The sequence below is a fragment of the Poecilia mexicana genome, unplaced genomic scaffold, assembly GCF_051168715.1.
Source record: "Poecilia mexicana isolate PSO_F unplaced genomic scaffold, ASM5116871v1 scaffold_16, whole genome shotgun sequence".
Classification (NCBI taxonomy): Eukaryota; Metazoa; Chordata; class Actinopteri; order Cyprinodontiformes; family Poeciliidae; genus Poecilia; species Poecilia mexicana.
In genome coordinates, this window is record NW_028263385.1 from 5411731 (window position 1) to 5429908 (window position 18178).

The following is an 18178-nucleotide window of genomic DNA, read 5'->3' on the forward strand; positions in this document are numbered from 1 at the left end:
TGCAACTGTTCACTGCATCTGCTTGGTAATCTGTCATTCATCCTTCTGCTGTAATCCTATCTGGAATCATGCTTCATTGATGCAACCTTGTCTGGGGAGAAATTCATTTTTCCTCATACCTGCCTATGCTCAAAAATAAATGTTTCTCCCGAATTTAAATTGCTGCTGCAGATATGCTGCATATCAGAGTAACTCACAGAGGACAGGGCAGAAAACGTTCACAATATCAGGCTGCATAATGATGCCAGTGACTTATCTACCTCCAGACCACATTGCCTCCAATAAATGTTGCATAACTAAAACTCCACATTGACAATTCAAACCCCCAGAGCTATTTAGATTTTTATGCTGAGTTGTTGTTATTCACTGATTAGGCTTTGTGGCTGGAGTTCCAAAAATAGACTCATCCAGGAGCAAATTCATCCTGGCCTGAGACTCTTTATGTCCATTTGTAAAGTCTGGGAGCTTATTTTTGCTTCTTTTTTTCTGGTTTTACTCTTTCAGCTGTCAAATTTCCAGGGATGGAATCTCTAACCTATCCATTTGGGTTTTCTCACAGGTCTTAATCCGTTGAGCTCAAATTTCACTCAGAAATCTTTCAACAAACGACAAAGCGCTGGAGCCGAGACGGTCAAGCATGGATGTGCCCAGGATGGCCGAGGGCCTCTTCAGCAGCACGCTGTCCTCGTCGGGAGGTGGCCACCATGTCCCCTCCTACCTGACATTGGAGCAGAAGGCTGCCTTTGTCTTTGTGCTGCTGCTCTTCATCTTCCTGGCACTGCTCATCGTACGTTGCTTCCGCATCCTGCTCGATCCTTACCGCAGCATGCCCTCATCCAACTGGACAGACCACACTGAAAAGGACACCTTTGATTACCGCATTGTCTGAAGAGCCCAAACAAAATTAGACTGGATTGATACTTACAAAGCACTGCTGCCCTACGTTTGAATGACTGCTGATTCACTTGGAAAATTGACATTTTTCTGAAAAATTCTCCGAAGGTTCCAATTGATTATGAGATCAGTGATTGGTTGTGAAAAGAGTTTAACAGCTTCTCTCTGCCAAATAAGAAAGTTCTCAGTTATCACCGGATCCATAGTTTGAAGCGAATCTGTCAACCCGCACACTAAGATGATGAATAAGAACTCTTAAAGGTTCACTAGAAATAGGGACGCAAGTATGAAACTAAGAGGCAAGTTGCCTTTGAATCGCTAAAACAAAGACTTTGGATTTTACTTAAACTTGTACTTTAAAGACTTGACTCGGACTTGGTTTAGGACTTACCTGAAACAACGTTTATCTCATGTAATTAGGATGAAAGTAGCCTATCAAGTGTAGATCAGCTGAATGTTTTCAACTTTGAAATTAAATATGAATTCATAGTTTTAATGGGGGAAAGACTCTACCCTATGAATTTTCAAAATACTTTTTTTTTTAACATGTTGAATTTAATATTACGGAAAAAATGTGAAATGTTCAAGGATAATGATTTGAATTCATAACTTAAAGAAGTTCTGTGTCTTAGGCAGATGGTTGCCATGGATCCAGTCAGAAAATTTCACTTTTAGTCATTATAAAATTAAGACTTGGCTCAGACTTGACCCACATGACTGATTTAGAAAAAAAAAATAACTCGTGAACATCTCTATGGTTCACAATCGTTTTTCTCCGCCATCCGTTCTTTTGTGGACTACCTCACTCCTCCGTCTCATGTCTGAAGGTGTTTCCTCACAGTTCACACAGGGTCCAGTGTTTTTTGATATACAAGCCAGATAAATGGTGGCAGTGTTTACATCTGATCACATCTTAGAATTTTTATGGATAATGTAGACAATCAGTGTTTAAAGTAGTTTAGAAAAATGCAGTGTGACTTGTTTGAGTTGTTGAGGTCATTTTTTTTAAGAGTATTTTCTTAATTTGCAAAGACTTTGTGTGATATGATCCATTCAGAGAGGAATTTGATTGCCTTATATCTTTATTAGATATATAAAAGTAATATATATATATATATATATATATATATATATATATACATATATATATATATATATATATATATATATATATATATATATATATATATATATATATATATATATATATATATATATATATATATATATATATATATATATATATATATATATATATATATATATATATATATATATATATATATATATATATATATATATATATATATATATATATATATATATATATATAGGGTCATAAAGCAGGTGTCACAATCAGAAAGAAGACATTTTTGGTTGAAAAGCTCCCTTTAATGCTTTGGAACGAATTGAACAGTCAGACGCCAGCAATGAGTTACTTACTGTTATGTGTGTGTGTGATAGGAAGAAAAAATTAACCTGTATGTGTCCCTTCAGTTACTGAGGGGACACATCGAGTTTCATCGAGTTTAGATGTAAACGACCAACAGAGGTGTTGAAGTAAAAAAGAAAAAAAAACATTTACTGTGCTGTAATGTGTGCCTAACTTAAAATATGTTCTAGGGAAAAGAGAGAAAATGGGCTAATATTTTTGATTTATTTATTTTTATGTGTGTCTGTGTATATGAGTGGATGCATTTGTGTGTGACGGCCATTAAAAAAAATCTAAACAGCATTTTACTGCCTGCAGTTGGTATATTGACAGTTGGTATGCCAGATCTGCAGAGTGTTGATGTTGAAGATGATGAAGCATTTTCACATCCAACCCTTTACAAACTAATGTTGTGGCTCTTCCTTTGGGCAACTTTTCAACTGTGCGCCTTATAGTGTAGATTGTTTACAGTATCGTAGGTAGCAAACACACTGGAGACTTTATTGCAACAGTGTCTTTGCTCTTCACAGATGTCATATAACTTGTTAAAAAAATGACTGGAAAAAAACTTTAAAAATCTCTGATCTTGTCCCTGGTTGGACAGAAAGTGAGCTGTGATCCTTTTGATGAAATGTGATGTTCTCGTGGTCTGCTGTGGCCTTTTACTGCAAAATGCAGATGTCGCAATGTTGTGCTGAGGTGAGTTTCTCTGACTCTCTCTCTCTCTTTTGTTTTTGTTTTGTTTTTTTTTTCCCTTGCACGTATATTCTGCAGAGTATCCTGTCCATGCATGATAAATGGTGAAGTGCTTTAATCCTGATGTTGTAGTTGTGGGTCAGTTGCTCAAGCAGCCTTTTTTCTGTCTGTTCTGGAGCCTTTTGTTTCGATCTGTTTCTTTGCCTTGAGCTGCTCTTCTTTTTGTAATAAAAATGATCAGAGTCCACAACGAGCTGTTTTATGTCTTTTATTTGATCATGTTAATAAACTGGGGTGTAAAAGTTGGTTTTGTTAAGAACAAACACCTGGAATGGGGTGACGAAATGGCTCTTTGAATCCTTCCTGACCTTTACAAGGCAGTATCTGCCCGAGGCTCACACACTCTTTTCCATTTTATCAGGGTTTGGCAGGGGTAGCCGGCAGGTGTCTCGATTGGTTTGCAATGAGACCAGACACTTCGTCTGGGTACGAACATGCACACAGAGCGGTCTCCAGGCTCCAGACCCAGGACCTCTCCTTTGAGCAAAACCTCTTCAGAAAAAATCTGCAGAATAATTTCCTCTCTCACAATCTGCATATGCTGATGTGCACACCTGCAAAGGCCCCTGCATCATTTCTTATATTATGTAAAACATAGTTTTTCTCCGCAAGAGAATTTGTGAATCTTTTAGGTTGCTTAGTAATTCTGCAGATATCACGCTTTCACCATTTCTTATTTATTTATTTTTTCAAGGGAGAGCAGAGGAACAGATGTGGATCAGAATTTTAAGTAATGTGCAGCCTGTGCTTTTTGAATTGTTATGTAAGAGACAACATCTTTACTAAAGCCTCAGTGTTTTTAAAAGTCAGAATAGTGAAAGAAACATCATCAATAATTGATAACTGCTTGTACTGTGAAGTTAAAATTAAACATTTATTGTATGGTTACAAACACACCTTCTTTGACCTGCTGGTATCTGGCAGGAGGGGCCAGTTTGTTTTAAATAAGGAGTCATTTAAATACAGTTTATTTTATGATTACGGTTCACAAAAAATTTAAACTGAAGGCAGTTTATGAGACGAACTGGTTCTAACTGTATTTATCAGTCACATTGAATACAGGTTATAGTAACATACAATCAAATTCAGTTGACAATTTAATATAATTTTTTAACAATTATTTCAAACAGAGTGGCTTGGGTGTAGAACAGCTGGCTGCGTTTCCACTTTCCAGTTACTTCCTGGGGATAATCAGGAGGGTTGCGTCAGAAAGGGCATCCGACGCAAAACATCTGCTAATTCTGCAAACAGCTGTGAAAAGTGAGATGATGCTGAAAGGATAATAACAACCTCAGGAAGATTCCAGTAACATTGAGTCATTGAGTTTGCAGAAAATCCTGCTGGGCAAGAAACAGGCGACAGTAGAAAGCAAACACTTAATTTAACAGGAATAAGTCCCCACCAGAACCAGGCTTAAGAGGAATTATCTGTCTTAGGGATAGCAGAAAATAAACACACTTGGAGTACTTACTAAGCAGAAAACACCAGAGTACACAAATAAGACAATGCAGAAATACTTTCTATGGAAGGAAAAAGTAAATATAGCATCAAAGTAGTGGGACCTATAGCTCTGTTACTGGCTTAACCAGGGAATAAAATAAAACTATTCAAACTAAACAAATGCATTGAGCTAAGGAGATTTTCTATAGACAGAGCTGAAGTGCACAAAGTTGATGCGTCAAATCATTCAAGGAAAGACATGCAGCTTAATGTGGAAGTTCAGGGCAAGGAGTACCTTCAATAGAAATAGAAACAGAAGAGAAAGTTTGCAGTAGCTTCACTACTAACTCTGTCCAGCAAACACATACAACTAGCAAGACCATCAACTCAGTTGAGAGCATATAGAGCAATCATTTCCTTAATATTAAAGGGGTTTTGACTGATCAGATGTTTAATTGTGAGAAGAAAATATGTAAAATTTACCCTGGATTTAATATTTAATGGTTGTATTATTATTTACTTAGTTGAGATGAAGAAATAATCTTGCACTGGACAAAATGCTATCAGTTTTCATCAACTCTCTGCACAACCAAACATAGGTTTTGTTTTTAGCATCCTCCACAGGGGGTTTGAAATTCTGATCATTTCAGCTGATACCCAAAATAGAGGCTTATCGTTTGGGAATGAAAGCGCTCATTTGCCGTCCCTAAAATCTCATTAGCTCGTGCCAAACAAACATTCTAATCCCTTCTAAACACACACTTACCCAGCAAGTGGAAGCAGCAGGCGGGAACACGAGCCATTATTGATCAATAGCACAGTCATGCTTTCTGCAACATGACTCACAATAAAGAAAGCGACTGGTAATTAAATTATTTTTTTTTTGTCTCCGCTGTGCACGCTCAGATGCTTTATGCTAAATTTATTCCCTCCCAAACGCCTCATTTCACTATTCAGCCTTCATTCAATTTAATGCTGTCTGAACAGGTTGGAAGGGATTGTTCCCCTGTGAATGTCGAGCTGCTGCACAGGATGACATAAGGGAGGGCGTATTGATATTAGATAATGGATTTCTGCAAGGATTCCTTTATATTCACAAATGTTGATGACTTTCCTGTCACATCCTTCTTTGACAAATAGTTTGAAGACTTTTAGAACATTCGTAGAAAAAATAAGGACCCTGCAGGATTTTCCAAGGAAAGTTTTATTACTGCAGATGTCAAAGACAACGAGAGTCACTGCATTCACAAAGACAAGCTTTACCTCAAACACTTTAAATCATAACATGCAAGTTAACGTCACTTAGTATGTTTTGACAACACATTTTGGATATTTTTCTCATTTAGCGTGCCAATCCTTTCAAGAGATAACCACAAATCCTCATCTCTGTAACTGCTATCTGCTGTAACTGCTATCTGCAGCAGTAGATTGTGGAACTATACAACATTCTGTGGTCACACAGAGGGCTCTTTATATCAACTTAATGACTTAATAAAGGGAACTGCGTAGATGATCTCTGGGGAATATTTTAGCATTTGCCTTCACAGATGTAGCCTCTCTAGAATAATGTTCAGAAGCTGAAAGATGGAACTGAGTGTGAAGTGGTGAGGATGACAGTCAGATCCTCTCAGACTATCAGTCTAAACTGGGCAAAGAGAAACCGCTCCCTCTATGTTGGTTTCAAATGTCTTTCTGAACTGGTAGTGTTTAAGCATCACGGGTCCCTCATCAGTTACTGATGTTAGGGTGGGACATGAGGTGGGTAGAAGATTTGGGCTATGAGAAGTAATACAACATCTGCTCCAGTTTGGCATATTGAAGAATAATCCAAGCTGAAAGATGAATGAATCTTTCAGATACAAAAAAAAAGCATAAAATAACTAGCTGCTACATTTGATCAGAATGAATGTAGACTTTAGATGTTTTTATGCATGACCTGCTGGAAGGAGACCCTGAGGCAGACCCAGTACCTGCTGGAGAGGCTGTAATCTATATTCCGTCTGAACTGGAAATTCACTGTGATTCCTCAGAATGGTTTGGAAAATGTTGCTGATGGGAAGGAGTGACCTGGACCTGGTACCTTTAAGCTAAATATTTCAGCAAAAAATGGAATTCTACTGTTTCTGTCTAGGTCAAATATTGATATTGATATTGACAGTGACCATTTTTGCTGATGTGGTATGTTGGAGCCTCAGCTTATCTACAGCTGACAGGAAACGGTGGCTTCTGTTCTAGGGTGACCTCTCAACCCTGTGCAGGTGGTGGGGGTCAAAAGAAGTCTGTCTAAAATAGAATCCTTTTTGTCTCCCACCTCATGCATGAAGTTGTTGCCAAAGTGAAGAACTCCTTCAGTGACAGACTGCTGCACCATTGGTGCACAAAAGAGGACTATTGCAGATCCTTGCTCCCTGTAGATGTAAGACTTTATAACCAACACTGCTTCCAAAAAAAGTGTTTATACTCCTGCTGGCCTTTACACAAATACTTGCACTGTTTTTTACTCATTTTAAATAACATTTCTGCACTGATACTCTGTATTTTAAATAGCCCGTTGTACACATGTACATGTAAAAGACACACCTTGTGATTTCAAACGAGCAGCTAAAAGGTGGGGTTATCAGAATATAAAATCTGGACTATTTTTGCTTTTTGAGATGATTCTAAAGACCACAGACATCATTTGATCTCCTCCGGCAGGTAGTTTTGTGCCTCTGGGTTCTGACGAACGTGTCGTCTCTCCTGGTCTCTGTTGAACAGCCAGAGGGCCCCCGTCAGGTGATGACAGGCTGCATGTGAGCTCCCACACACGCTTCAGAGCTCTATGACATAGAAAACTGCCATGGCATGAACCGCTGTGAAGACTAAAACTCTGACATCAGTGAGGAAAGCTTGAACAGTTTATCCAGAGCAGATGAAACAGCAGAGCTGCAATCTTGTCGCTGTTGAGCTGTTAGAAGTCTGGAGCTGGCCTGTCAGATTCATGTCAGCTACTGTGTTCTCTAATGCTTAGAAACATCTCAGGGAGACAGCTGCTCAGGAACACACAGCACGTCAGCCACCAGCACCGGCTACAACAGAGCCGCTTTCTGCTCACATTTCAAGTTCTCTAATAGAGAGCCGCAGTCTTTAAAGGGTTTGCCTGTAAGAAGCTGCTCATTGTTACGAGAGTCATTATTGGTGATCACTTTTTTATGAAGGAAGCTGGAAAAAAGATGCCTTCACTGGCAAGGAAACAGTAATGAGGATATTAAGCGCCCGTAATAGAGTCTATTGCTGATGAAGGCAATAATTAGATTTTTAAATCAATCCAACAATGGCACTTCATCTTTTAATTTTGCCCATTCATTTTTAGTCTTTCTAACAATCTCTAACATCTCTTTTTATGCAACTTAACCACTTTCATAAAGCTTGGAGGAGTCTGAGAAGACAGTATAAAGCAGAGAAGCTGAACCATTTAAGATAATATCAAAAGTTCAATAACAAGTGCTTCCTTCCAAGTTTTTAATTATGTCATTATAAGGGAAAATTCCTTAAAAAATAAGTGGAGAAGCCAAAAAGATTCAAGCTTAGCAAGAGAAACAACAAAAAGGAATGTCCGAAATCACAATTGTAAAAAAAAATAAAAATACTGCTGCTATACAATGGCTGCTTGAAAGTAGCAGATTTTTTCCAATGCTATAATTAATATTATTCATGAAATTAGTCATACTGTAAGTTCACCTATGATACATTTGGAAATTACTAATAAGTACTGTATATTTAGGCTGTATATTTAGGGTTAGTGTCATGCTGGATTGCGAACCCCTGATTTTGAAGCTATCCGCTTTGCTTCTCTGTGATTACCATCCATCTTATCAGAAACATCCCATGAACATGATCCTGCCACCAGCAGGTTCATAAGGACCATGTGTTCAAGGTTTTATGTGGTGCTAGATTTCCATCATACGCAGTGTTCTGCATGTTGGCCATAACCTTTTTATAACTTTCTTTTAAAATAGCTTTCTGCTTGCCATTGTTCTGCAAAGTCTATATTTATATTGTGCACGACTAATGGCAGCCCTGCCATCAGATTATTCCTCCTGAGATGTGAATCTTCTCTGATTAATCCTCTTTTCTTTCTCCTGTTTGAAGACAATTTTTCAGTTGTCTCCAAACCTTGAAGTGTACTTTTTGAAAACAATGTCCCTTTTCTTTTACATAACATTAATATGAATTCTGTGTTGTTATTGCACATAAAATGTGTTATTTAATGGTTATAATTAAAAAAAATAAGACAGGCTTTCTCTTACATTGCTAATGTTTATGCAGTCTGAGCAGAGCTCATCTCACTGCCATAACTAAAACACGCCTAAGATAAATTTATTTAGAGATTGCTAATTGTAATTCATAAAGCCTCAAGTTAAAAAAAAATGTGAGATGCTCTGAAAAACTTTTGATGTCTACAGAAAAAGTCTAACTGAAAGATTTGTAGAGTGCATAAAATGCTATTTTTCCTAATTAGGCAAATACAGTATGGGCCTCTGTGAAGAAAGGGTAATGCAATAGATGAATCAATCCATAGTCATGTCAGGATAATGAAGATGTTTGTAACAGTCACCATGAAGTGGGATTTTCCAGCCAACTTCCTGGTAAAACAGCCGTGAGATCACTAATTGAGATAATATGTAAATATGATAATATTCCTTTGGAGCAAATAATGAGAGTAAACGAGAGTCCATTCTGGTGAGGGCTTTCATCCTTCAAACTCTGTCTTCATTTCATGCTTTCAACTGACTTTTCCTCATTAGTCATATTACTGAAGTAAAAGTAAAATGTATGATGTGGTAAAACTACTGCCAAAAGTTTTTCCTTTTTTTATAAACCTTTTTCAAGTAAATGTAGCTGAGGAAATACCACCTCCGTTGATAGTGTTAAATCAGTTTTAAACCATGTTGTTGCACCATTTTTTATTTTTTACTTTTATCAATCAGATTTAGTTTTACTGTAACACACAGTCACAATAAAGATGGAAAATATTTTTAATTATTTATCATGATGTTGGCATTAAACATAGTGGTGTATGACACTTTTGAGAGTCATTGTATGACTCTTTTTTCTACTAATTGTATGAAATATCAATTCAGAAGTTGCTAACACCAAACTATTGTATGGGGGCTGTTGGCATAAACTGTCATCAGTAAACCTTAATTATTTCTTTTGCATATATACTGTTACAAAAAAGCAAAATTTCAGTTTGTTACGCATCAAGTTTTCTCTTCTTGCATTTCCAACAAAGTCCATTTCCAGTTAATAATGTCTCACTGTAGGATAACAATAGTAGAAAAAATATGACAACCATAATGTGTAAATACAATTCGCCTAGTTCATGTGAAATCAGCTTTTAGCAAAAATCACAATGCATAAGACATGTTCTCTGTGCTTCCAAAACAAAAATATCTAGATAGAACATGAAAAAAATCACTAACCATGATGGAAACTTGCTATGTTTTCAACACCTAAAGGCAATTGCCATGTCTGTAATAATCTTGAATTTGTTGTGATTTCAATCTCACATTGCCTGGCACATTAGCATTTAGACTCAATTCCAATAAAAATGTCAGAGTATGTGCTCAGATCATGGGATTTTGGTAATTGAAAGTTAAAGTATTTTGCCCTTCTCAAAATGATTCCTTCCTTCATTTCACCTTTCCTTTCCCAAAAATAAATCCCTCATTCCAACTTTTGCATTGTGAAATGCTAGTGTGTGAATTGACCAAACAGATGGGGGAAGAGGAAACATAGGTCACAACTTTGATTCCAAGAAAAGATAAGGTGTGTCAGTGAACTGACGTGACGTCTGTTGAAGTGTCCTTGAGCCCAACACAGAGCTCCTATCTTCACAATATGGGTCACCCTGGATAAGAAAGGATGAAGTGCTCTTACTGTAATTGCTTCGTGATTATCTTTGGTGGGACAATTCACCGCTACTGTGTAATCAGAGGGCCATCTTCACACGTCCTGGCAGTAATATGGTGCAGACAAAGACGAATGGAAAGTAAAGTTTCATTGCACTATCTGCACTATCTCTACTGCATGATACTTACATGCAGTGTATGAAGAGACACAGAAGATTTCTTTACTGTCAGATTTTTCCTGCTTAAAGGCAGACTGGAATACTAAAATATTTCTATTTACCAGGATAATTAGCAAGATAATTTATTGTTTATTGGACTTGTTTCACATTGGATAATGAGACTCCCTTACTCTTTTCAGTCAACATCTAAACATCTTTTACTTTTTTCCTAGGGTTACAAAGCATGTCTGTTTCTGCTACTGCTGTTATAACATATTGGTTTGATTAGCTTTATTTTTTAAAGGGACAGTGCAATTTAATACAACAAATGAAAATTCACTAGTTTAAAAAGCCAGAAAAAGCAAAAATACTATTTTTCACAGATCATTTTTACAAAGGGTAACTAGAATTTGGATTGGGAATGAGTCTAGTTACAATAAATAACTGCATTTTAATTATAACCACAATCATTTTAAGCCTAATGCTACTACTGACAAAACATGAGCCTTTCTTATGAACTATTAAGTGACAGTAATGGAAATAAAGAATAAAGACTATTTCCTAGCCTTCAAATAAATATTTTCTGTATATAGAATCCCTGCCAACATCTTGACATCCCAACAGAATCATCCGAGGGGATGATGAAATTTGTAGAGCACTTTCGAGGATTCAGAACAGCATCATCGCTGGGAAAAACCATCTCTTATTTAAAGTTTATGGTTTTCAAACTCAGCTGAGAGTAAACAGGAATGCTGCCACTAGTACTGGGTGTACAAGCATCACTCAGAATTTCTTATGCAATGTCAGAGTCTCTGCTGCACTTGAATTTTTCAGAGTTTCAGAGTACAAGTGTGGAGAACTCATAGACTCAAACGTCTTTGCTATTTTTGTACTTTCGTACTTTTTAATACCTGCTGTTTTAAGCAAAGCCAGTGTGTCTTTCTTTAAAGAGTGCAGGCTGCTCAGTATTCAGAGTGCGAAACCCACGTGTTGTCGGCTCAGTCTGCTGCCCCTGCCAAGTGATGATGAACTGTTGGCCCAAGGCTGCTTGCTGGCTGCAGGTGTGAGCCATCACTGTGGTCACCATTCTTTCCTATCACCAGCTCCGCTGACACCATGTCCCCTTCCTTCCATAAGATAGCAGTCGGTCTATTTGGTTGACAGCCAGATACAGTGAATTCACAGTGGAGCTGGTGTGCATTATTGTAATCAGTTCCAAGAAGTTATGCAACCACAAAGAAAAAAGTTTTCATAACTCTGCCCCCGCAAAGAATTACAAGATAAAACCTTGAAATTCACACCACAAAGCAGTAAAGGTACTCTGTTCTGTGTTAAAAGAAAAATGGCTTCATGAAATGAATAACTTTGGGGGCTTTTTTTCAGAAACTTTCTCTAATGTCTTTCATTTGCTTGAATATTTGGATTTATTTTGTCTTATTAGCATAACTCTACTAATTAGTTGTTCTGCAGTGTCTTTGTTGGCAGTGATGATGCTTACAGGTGTTTCTTTCTTGTTGTCCCACAAGATAAACAGTTAATCCCCCTGCAAGGGTTTTCCTTTTTTACTCACTTGAAAGAAAGTAGATGTCACATTCCTTCCATCTGGTCCATGTATGCACACTTTCTGTAACTGTTTGTGTTTTCCTACTTTTTTAAACCCTAAAATATAAATATTTTCAGTTGCAAGTTAACATCTGTTGCTGCAAAATCTATAATCCACACAAACAAAGGTATTTTTGCTTAAATATCCATGAAAAACAAGAATATCAATTTTTGAAAATGAGAAATGAAGCCTAGAAAAATTCCCCAAGCCAATTTTAATTGCTATCTAATACTTTTTGGTAATTTATTCCCATTTTAATTCTACTCATCAGATTTAGGTGGCACATCTGGAGGCAAAACTTAATCAGTGAAGAAGTTAATTGAATTTTAAATTGAAAGAGAATGAATGGGAAATTAATTTGACAACTACTCTGCAGCTGCTGCAGTGAGATGTTGGCTGAATTAAAAGTATTTTCTTTGTTATTCCTGCTAAACACAAAGCTTGAATAATTAATTAAACATTTATTACAATTGACAATAATACCTCAGGCTAAATTAGATTTTGCATATTTAACTCTGGCAAAACAACAGAAACAAAATTCATCAGAACAAATATCTAAAAATTTGTCCTTTCAGAGAAAATTAGAAAATAACTTCTGAACAAATCTGAGAAATAAAGTAAAAATCTAAATACACAACATTCATCCAACCATTCTCTGCATCTGCTTATTCCTGTTAGGAGGGTTTAAGAGACCCTCCTAACATGTTAGAAGTATATCTCTTTTTGACATGGAGTAGAACTATGGAGCATGCATATGCAGGAAAATCCAGTAGTTTTCAAAACATTGCATAAATATTGTCTTTGATTGAATGATTTTTGGACAAATATTTCGGTGACTGTCTGCTTGTGCTTCATAGATGAAGTGCCGATGTACAGCAAACTTCAGTGTAGATTGTTGTTACTCAGGGAGGGCTACATTCACACAGCAGACAAATGTGACCCAAAGCTGATCTTTTTTGCCCAGATATGATCAATATCTGACTTTTTCAAAGCAGTCTTAACAACCCAATTCCAAATTTTCCACCCACACCCCAAAATCAAATGTGTGTATCACATGGATACATGGATACATATCCAATAGTTTTCAAAGCTTCTGCAGTCTGAAAGGTAATTTCGCAGTTTATCCGACTTTTACTTCATTAACCTGAATATGCGACACAATTCTGTACCAGTAGAAACCAGACACTGTAAATCTGGACAGTGAAAATTATATTTCTGAAATTATGAAAAAAGTCTGTCAGTGAAGTGCATCACTTCACAATCCCATCTCTCCTGAATCCAATGTCAAACAGAACATCTTTTACTTCATAAAAAGTCTGCTGGTATTACTTGTGCTTCTCTTTCCTTACCTTATTATCCTTTGTTTAGTTACAACCTTGTGACAATAGTATTGTTCCCATTGTTCAACAACTTTAAAATTAATCCACAGACGGCAGCGTTCATTATTACTTCCATAAACAGTGTGTCTTTGTGTATGGGATGAGTAGAGTTAATCTAAAAGAGAAATTAAGAGAACATTTTCAGTGGATTTGATTGTTTTTTGTCTTTAAAATGTAAACAATTGATTCTCGGAGTAAACATTTTTTTCCCCAAGCCTAGTTGAAAGTTTTCTTTTAGCTATAAAATTCCTGTTAAAGTAAAAACACGTGACTGCACAACGATGCCCCCCTAATGATTCATCCCTGCAGACTCTCAGAGGAACATTTAACACTCACGGCCATGGTGGGTGTTTGTGATTCTTATGTATTCGTGTAATCCTCTCTTACATGCCTAGGTCAAGCTTTGCTGCAGGCCTTACTATCTGTATCCTGGAAAGACCAGGAATCTTGTGCAGAAGTTATCTAATGATGACTGGAAACTCCTACATACCACCTTGAGGTCCCACACACCTCTGTTATGTAAGGCTTTGGTGGGAGCGCACGTGGACCTTTTGTAGTTCTCCTCCAAAATTTCTATCAGCATTTTACTCACACATCGCTGTGGGGTTTTTTGACTATTAGTGTGAATTCTTTGTTTTTAAAGATAAGCTCTAATCCAGTCTCAAGAGAAATGGTGTTTAAAAGTGGGTGTTGTTGAGTTAAGGACTGCATGCTGGCTGACAGAAAGAGGATGCGGCCACTGAAACCATAGCAACAACAGTTAGAATCTGGTCGCACTTAGAAAATATCAGATATGTTTCGGAAATTATAGAAAGGCTGAAGCGACATGTTAGCGCCCACAGAGTTTGATTTTTTTCTTCTTTTTTGACTTTATTTCTGCAGAATTAATCTCTTCAAACAATTTCCTCTCACTGCTGCTGTTTTGTTCCCTCGAAGCTCAGCTTATTTCTTTCCTCTTCCTCTCATGCCTCCCTGTCACACCACCTTCCCTAAAATTGCTCTTTTTTTCCCCATCACCATATTTTTAAATGTTAATTTCTATTTCTCTGGTATGGTCACATCAGTGTTGTACTTTTGAAATGAGCAAGCATGTTCTCTCATCTAAGCTTCCTCTAAGGTTTATTGTGTCAGGAGAGAATAATAGCCTGATTTGATATACCTCAATTTTTGTCTATTTTGCATTTCTCACCCTTTATTTTTTTGTTTGTTGTTGGCTCTAGTGGCCTTTATTTGAAAGTAGTTTGACAGGAAAGAGGGTTATGAGAGAGAGAAGACATGCGGCAAATGTCGCCAAGCTGGGAATCAAACCTGCGACCACCGGCATGAGGACTAAAGCCTCAATACATGGGTTGTGCTTTGCCCTGCGCCACCACAGCACCCCTTCTCACCCTTTTTTTAATCTCCTTTGCTTCTGCCTTATTAATCTCTTCCTCATCAATCACTTTTCAGTTCTCCTTATTATGTCACTATTCAATAGCCCCTGTTAATATCTGCTGTCATCCCGCCTTGTCCCTCTACTCCATCCATCATTCTCATTTACTCTTTGCAACTTATTCAGTGTCTTCACGTCCTTTTGCTTTCTCCCTAACTTGACAGGATGTTCCTCCAGCTGTGTGTCTACCCTCTGAATCCTTATTTTCAATCCTTGTTCACCCACCTGTAGAAGAACCATCTTCCACTGGTATGCAGCTGGTTGGACTAGTTGAAGCAGAAGACATCTGTGCCCTGCCTCAGCAGCAGTCTGGCCTCCTCCCTGTGGCGTTGCTAGGCCCCCTGTTGTGATGCTGTCGTCCTTAGCAGCTCCTTAGCTTTGTAGTTTAACTGTGGTCTGTGCAAAGCCATAAGGCCTCACACTGATGAGGAAAAAATATAAAAGAGAAAAGTAATGCATATCTCTAGATTGTATGTGGGTACTTTTTGTTTTCTTTATTAGTTTTATTACATAAGGACAAGTGATTGCAACTGAGTCAGAGTGTCTTTCTCTATTTCTGATTATGACAAAAAACAAAGAGCATAATAAAGGTTTAAAATATAAATCAAAGTAAAAACATATCAACAGTAAAAAGCAATGAAATTCATCTGTGAATACAACGCTTGTCATTTTTTTGCCATATGGACAAAAGTATTTGCAGGCCAAAAAAAAAAAAAAAAAACGTTTTTTACACTAAAAACTTTAACTCAACAACCCACTAAGCATTTTTTTAAGCATTCCTTATTTAATTAGAGAAATAAAGTCAGATTTATTTGTAGCTTAGGGATTTGTAACTTACTGTAGATCAAAAGATTGTCTCACTAAAATAAAATAAAGTTTGTAAATTAATTTGGCCTTGATTAAAACAAAAAAGTGGACAACTTTTACAAGATACTATCCATCACATTGCTTCTAACAATAAGCTTCAGCGGTAACACTTTATTTGAAGGGGGTTGAATAAGACTGACATGACACTGTCATAAACATGGCATAACACCTGTCATGAACATGAATAAGCCTTCATGAATATTTATGACTGTTGTCATAAAGCGTCATTCGGTAAATTATGACACTTTTAATACAAAGTTGACATTATTCAAAATGTCTTTGTTATGACAACTTGACATTAACCAAGAAATCATTACTGATATAAATTTGTTATAAAAGTATTACTGATTGCACTTTAAAAAATAGATAACTTTATGTTATTAAAGGTAAAGTTTAAACAGTAATGATTTCCTGGTTAATGTCAAGTTGTCATAACAAAGACATTTTGAATAATGTCAACTTTGTAATAAAAGTGTCATAATTTACCGAATGACGCTTTATGACAACAGTCATAAATATTCATGAAGGCTTATTCATGTTCATGACAGGTGTTATGTCATGTTTATGAAAGTGTCATGACAGTCTTATTCACCCCCCTTCAAATAAAGTGTTACCGCTTCAGCTTAACCTAAGATATGAAATATTCAGTTGAAATCTGTATGTCTCAAACAGTGATGGGATTTATCTTTAAAGCTAGACTTTATTCAATACTGCAGCTAAAAATCTATTGACGCTCTGCCATCTTTTAAACTTGACAAGCTTTATGCAACAGCTTTGAGGTATGCTATCGAACACTTCACCACAAGCCAAGAAAACTCATTTTGTTGTTTTTCTGGCTCGCTCTAACTGCTAAGGGCTTTGATATGCTTCACACGAACCAGCAGCTTTCTCAAGCAGATTCATCATTTTTTTTACAAAACCTTGATAAATAAGAAGTTTCTTCCCCCCTAGTATATAATTTGAGTCCAGTCTTTCTATTGTATAATGAGGTTTTGTTCATTTACACTCTGAACCTCCAAGAATTTCATTTCCTACAAAAAATTCTATCATCACACTTTCACAAGACTTGTCACCTTTCAAAACTCTAAGCCGGTTTTACCGCTTTGCTCAGATCATGTCAGTTTATTAATGAGCACAAGCTGTAGACTGAGGAACTTTTTTCTCATTAGTTTAAGCAAGAGAGATGATGCAGGTGTCTGTCACATGTACTTTGAAGTTCTGCAGCTCTGCGACATACAAATCTGCTACCACGGCAGCTAATCTACCATCGCTGACACTCCAAGGTAATAGAAATCTAAATTCTCATCACTTTTTATTCACTCAGTCATCTTTACTTTAGAAAAAAGTGACGCAGGTGAGTTACTTTACTCATAGCCAGTCTTAAACTCATACATCTAAATGAGCTGAATGAGGTTGTTTAAAAGCTGAGGGGTTCTGTTTCTCCAGCTCTTTTCAGATTTAAACATCAAGTCAGTGTAGCACAAATCCAGTGGTTAATATACATTTTGAGATTGCAGGGTTTTTTTGTGTGGTACAAAATGCTATTTTTAATTTGTCTTTGTACAATGAGCAAAGAGAATCACATCAGGAAGAATGTTAAAAAAGACAAGAGAACATAGAGTAAAATTGTATGAATATTCATAGGAGCAGTGAATTATTAATGAACAATTTTATGGGTATTATAATAACACTCAGAGGAAATGTAAAGTACATTTTTAAAACTTTAATCTTTCTCTCTCATCAGGAAGGCCAGCTCTGTCTTAGGATGCCAGTGCAGACAGTGCAGACAGAAGGAATCTATCGGAAATAAAATAACATCAGAGTTAGACAAAGTTTTCAGCATGAAGCTGTTGCTGAACAGAAGAGCTCCTTCAGTGACAGACTGCTGTGGGTATAAAACATCCTTCATGCTGCCTCCTGCTTCACAAAATCCACCAGTGACACCTGCAGACTTGGAAGAGATAAAACAGTCCAAACATGGAAAATTATTAATATTGTTATTAACCAAAGAATAACATTAAATGTTTTTGAATGTTTTATATAACTGTGATGGGAATCTGTGCGTCAGTTGTGATATATATACAGATATATTTTACAGTGCACAAGTTGTTTGTTAATTTCTTGATTGCTTTGTATGTAGATGAAATTCATATATTCTTTTTGTAGAATTGAATATCCTGAAAGAGATATATTTCAATCAGAATGTGACTTTTATATCTATTGTAAATTAGCAATATGTGATTAACAATGTAATAATGAGAATTTCATATTCATATAGAAAAGTATTTTTTCGATTTTGAACAAACATTTCTACTTTTAAATA

The 18178-nt window shown here is 36.5% G+C and overlaps 1 protein-coding gene across 1 annotated transcript; it reads left to right on the forward strand.

The window, feature by feature from the left end:
• Positions 1-567: 567 nt before the first annotated feature.
• Positions 568-889, forward strand: LOC106929825 (cortexin-3). Its single transcript, XM_088013532.1, has one exon. It carries the CDS (start codon positions 638-640, stop codon positions 887-889), a length of 252 nt encoding a protein of 83 aa, XP_087869658.1. The 5' UTR covers positions 568-637.
• The last annotated feature ends 17289 nt before the right edge of the window (positions 890-18178 follow it).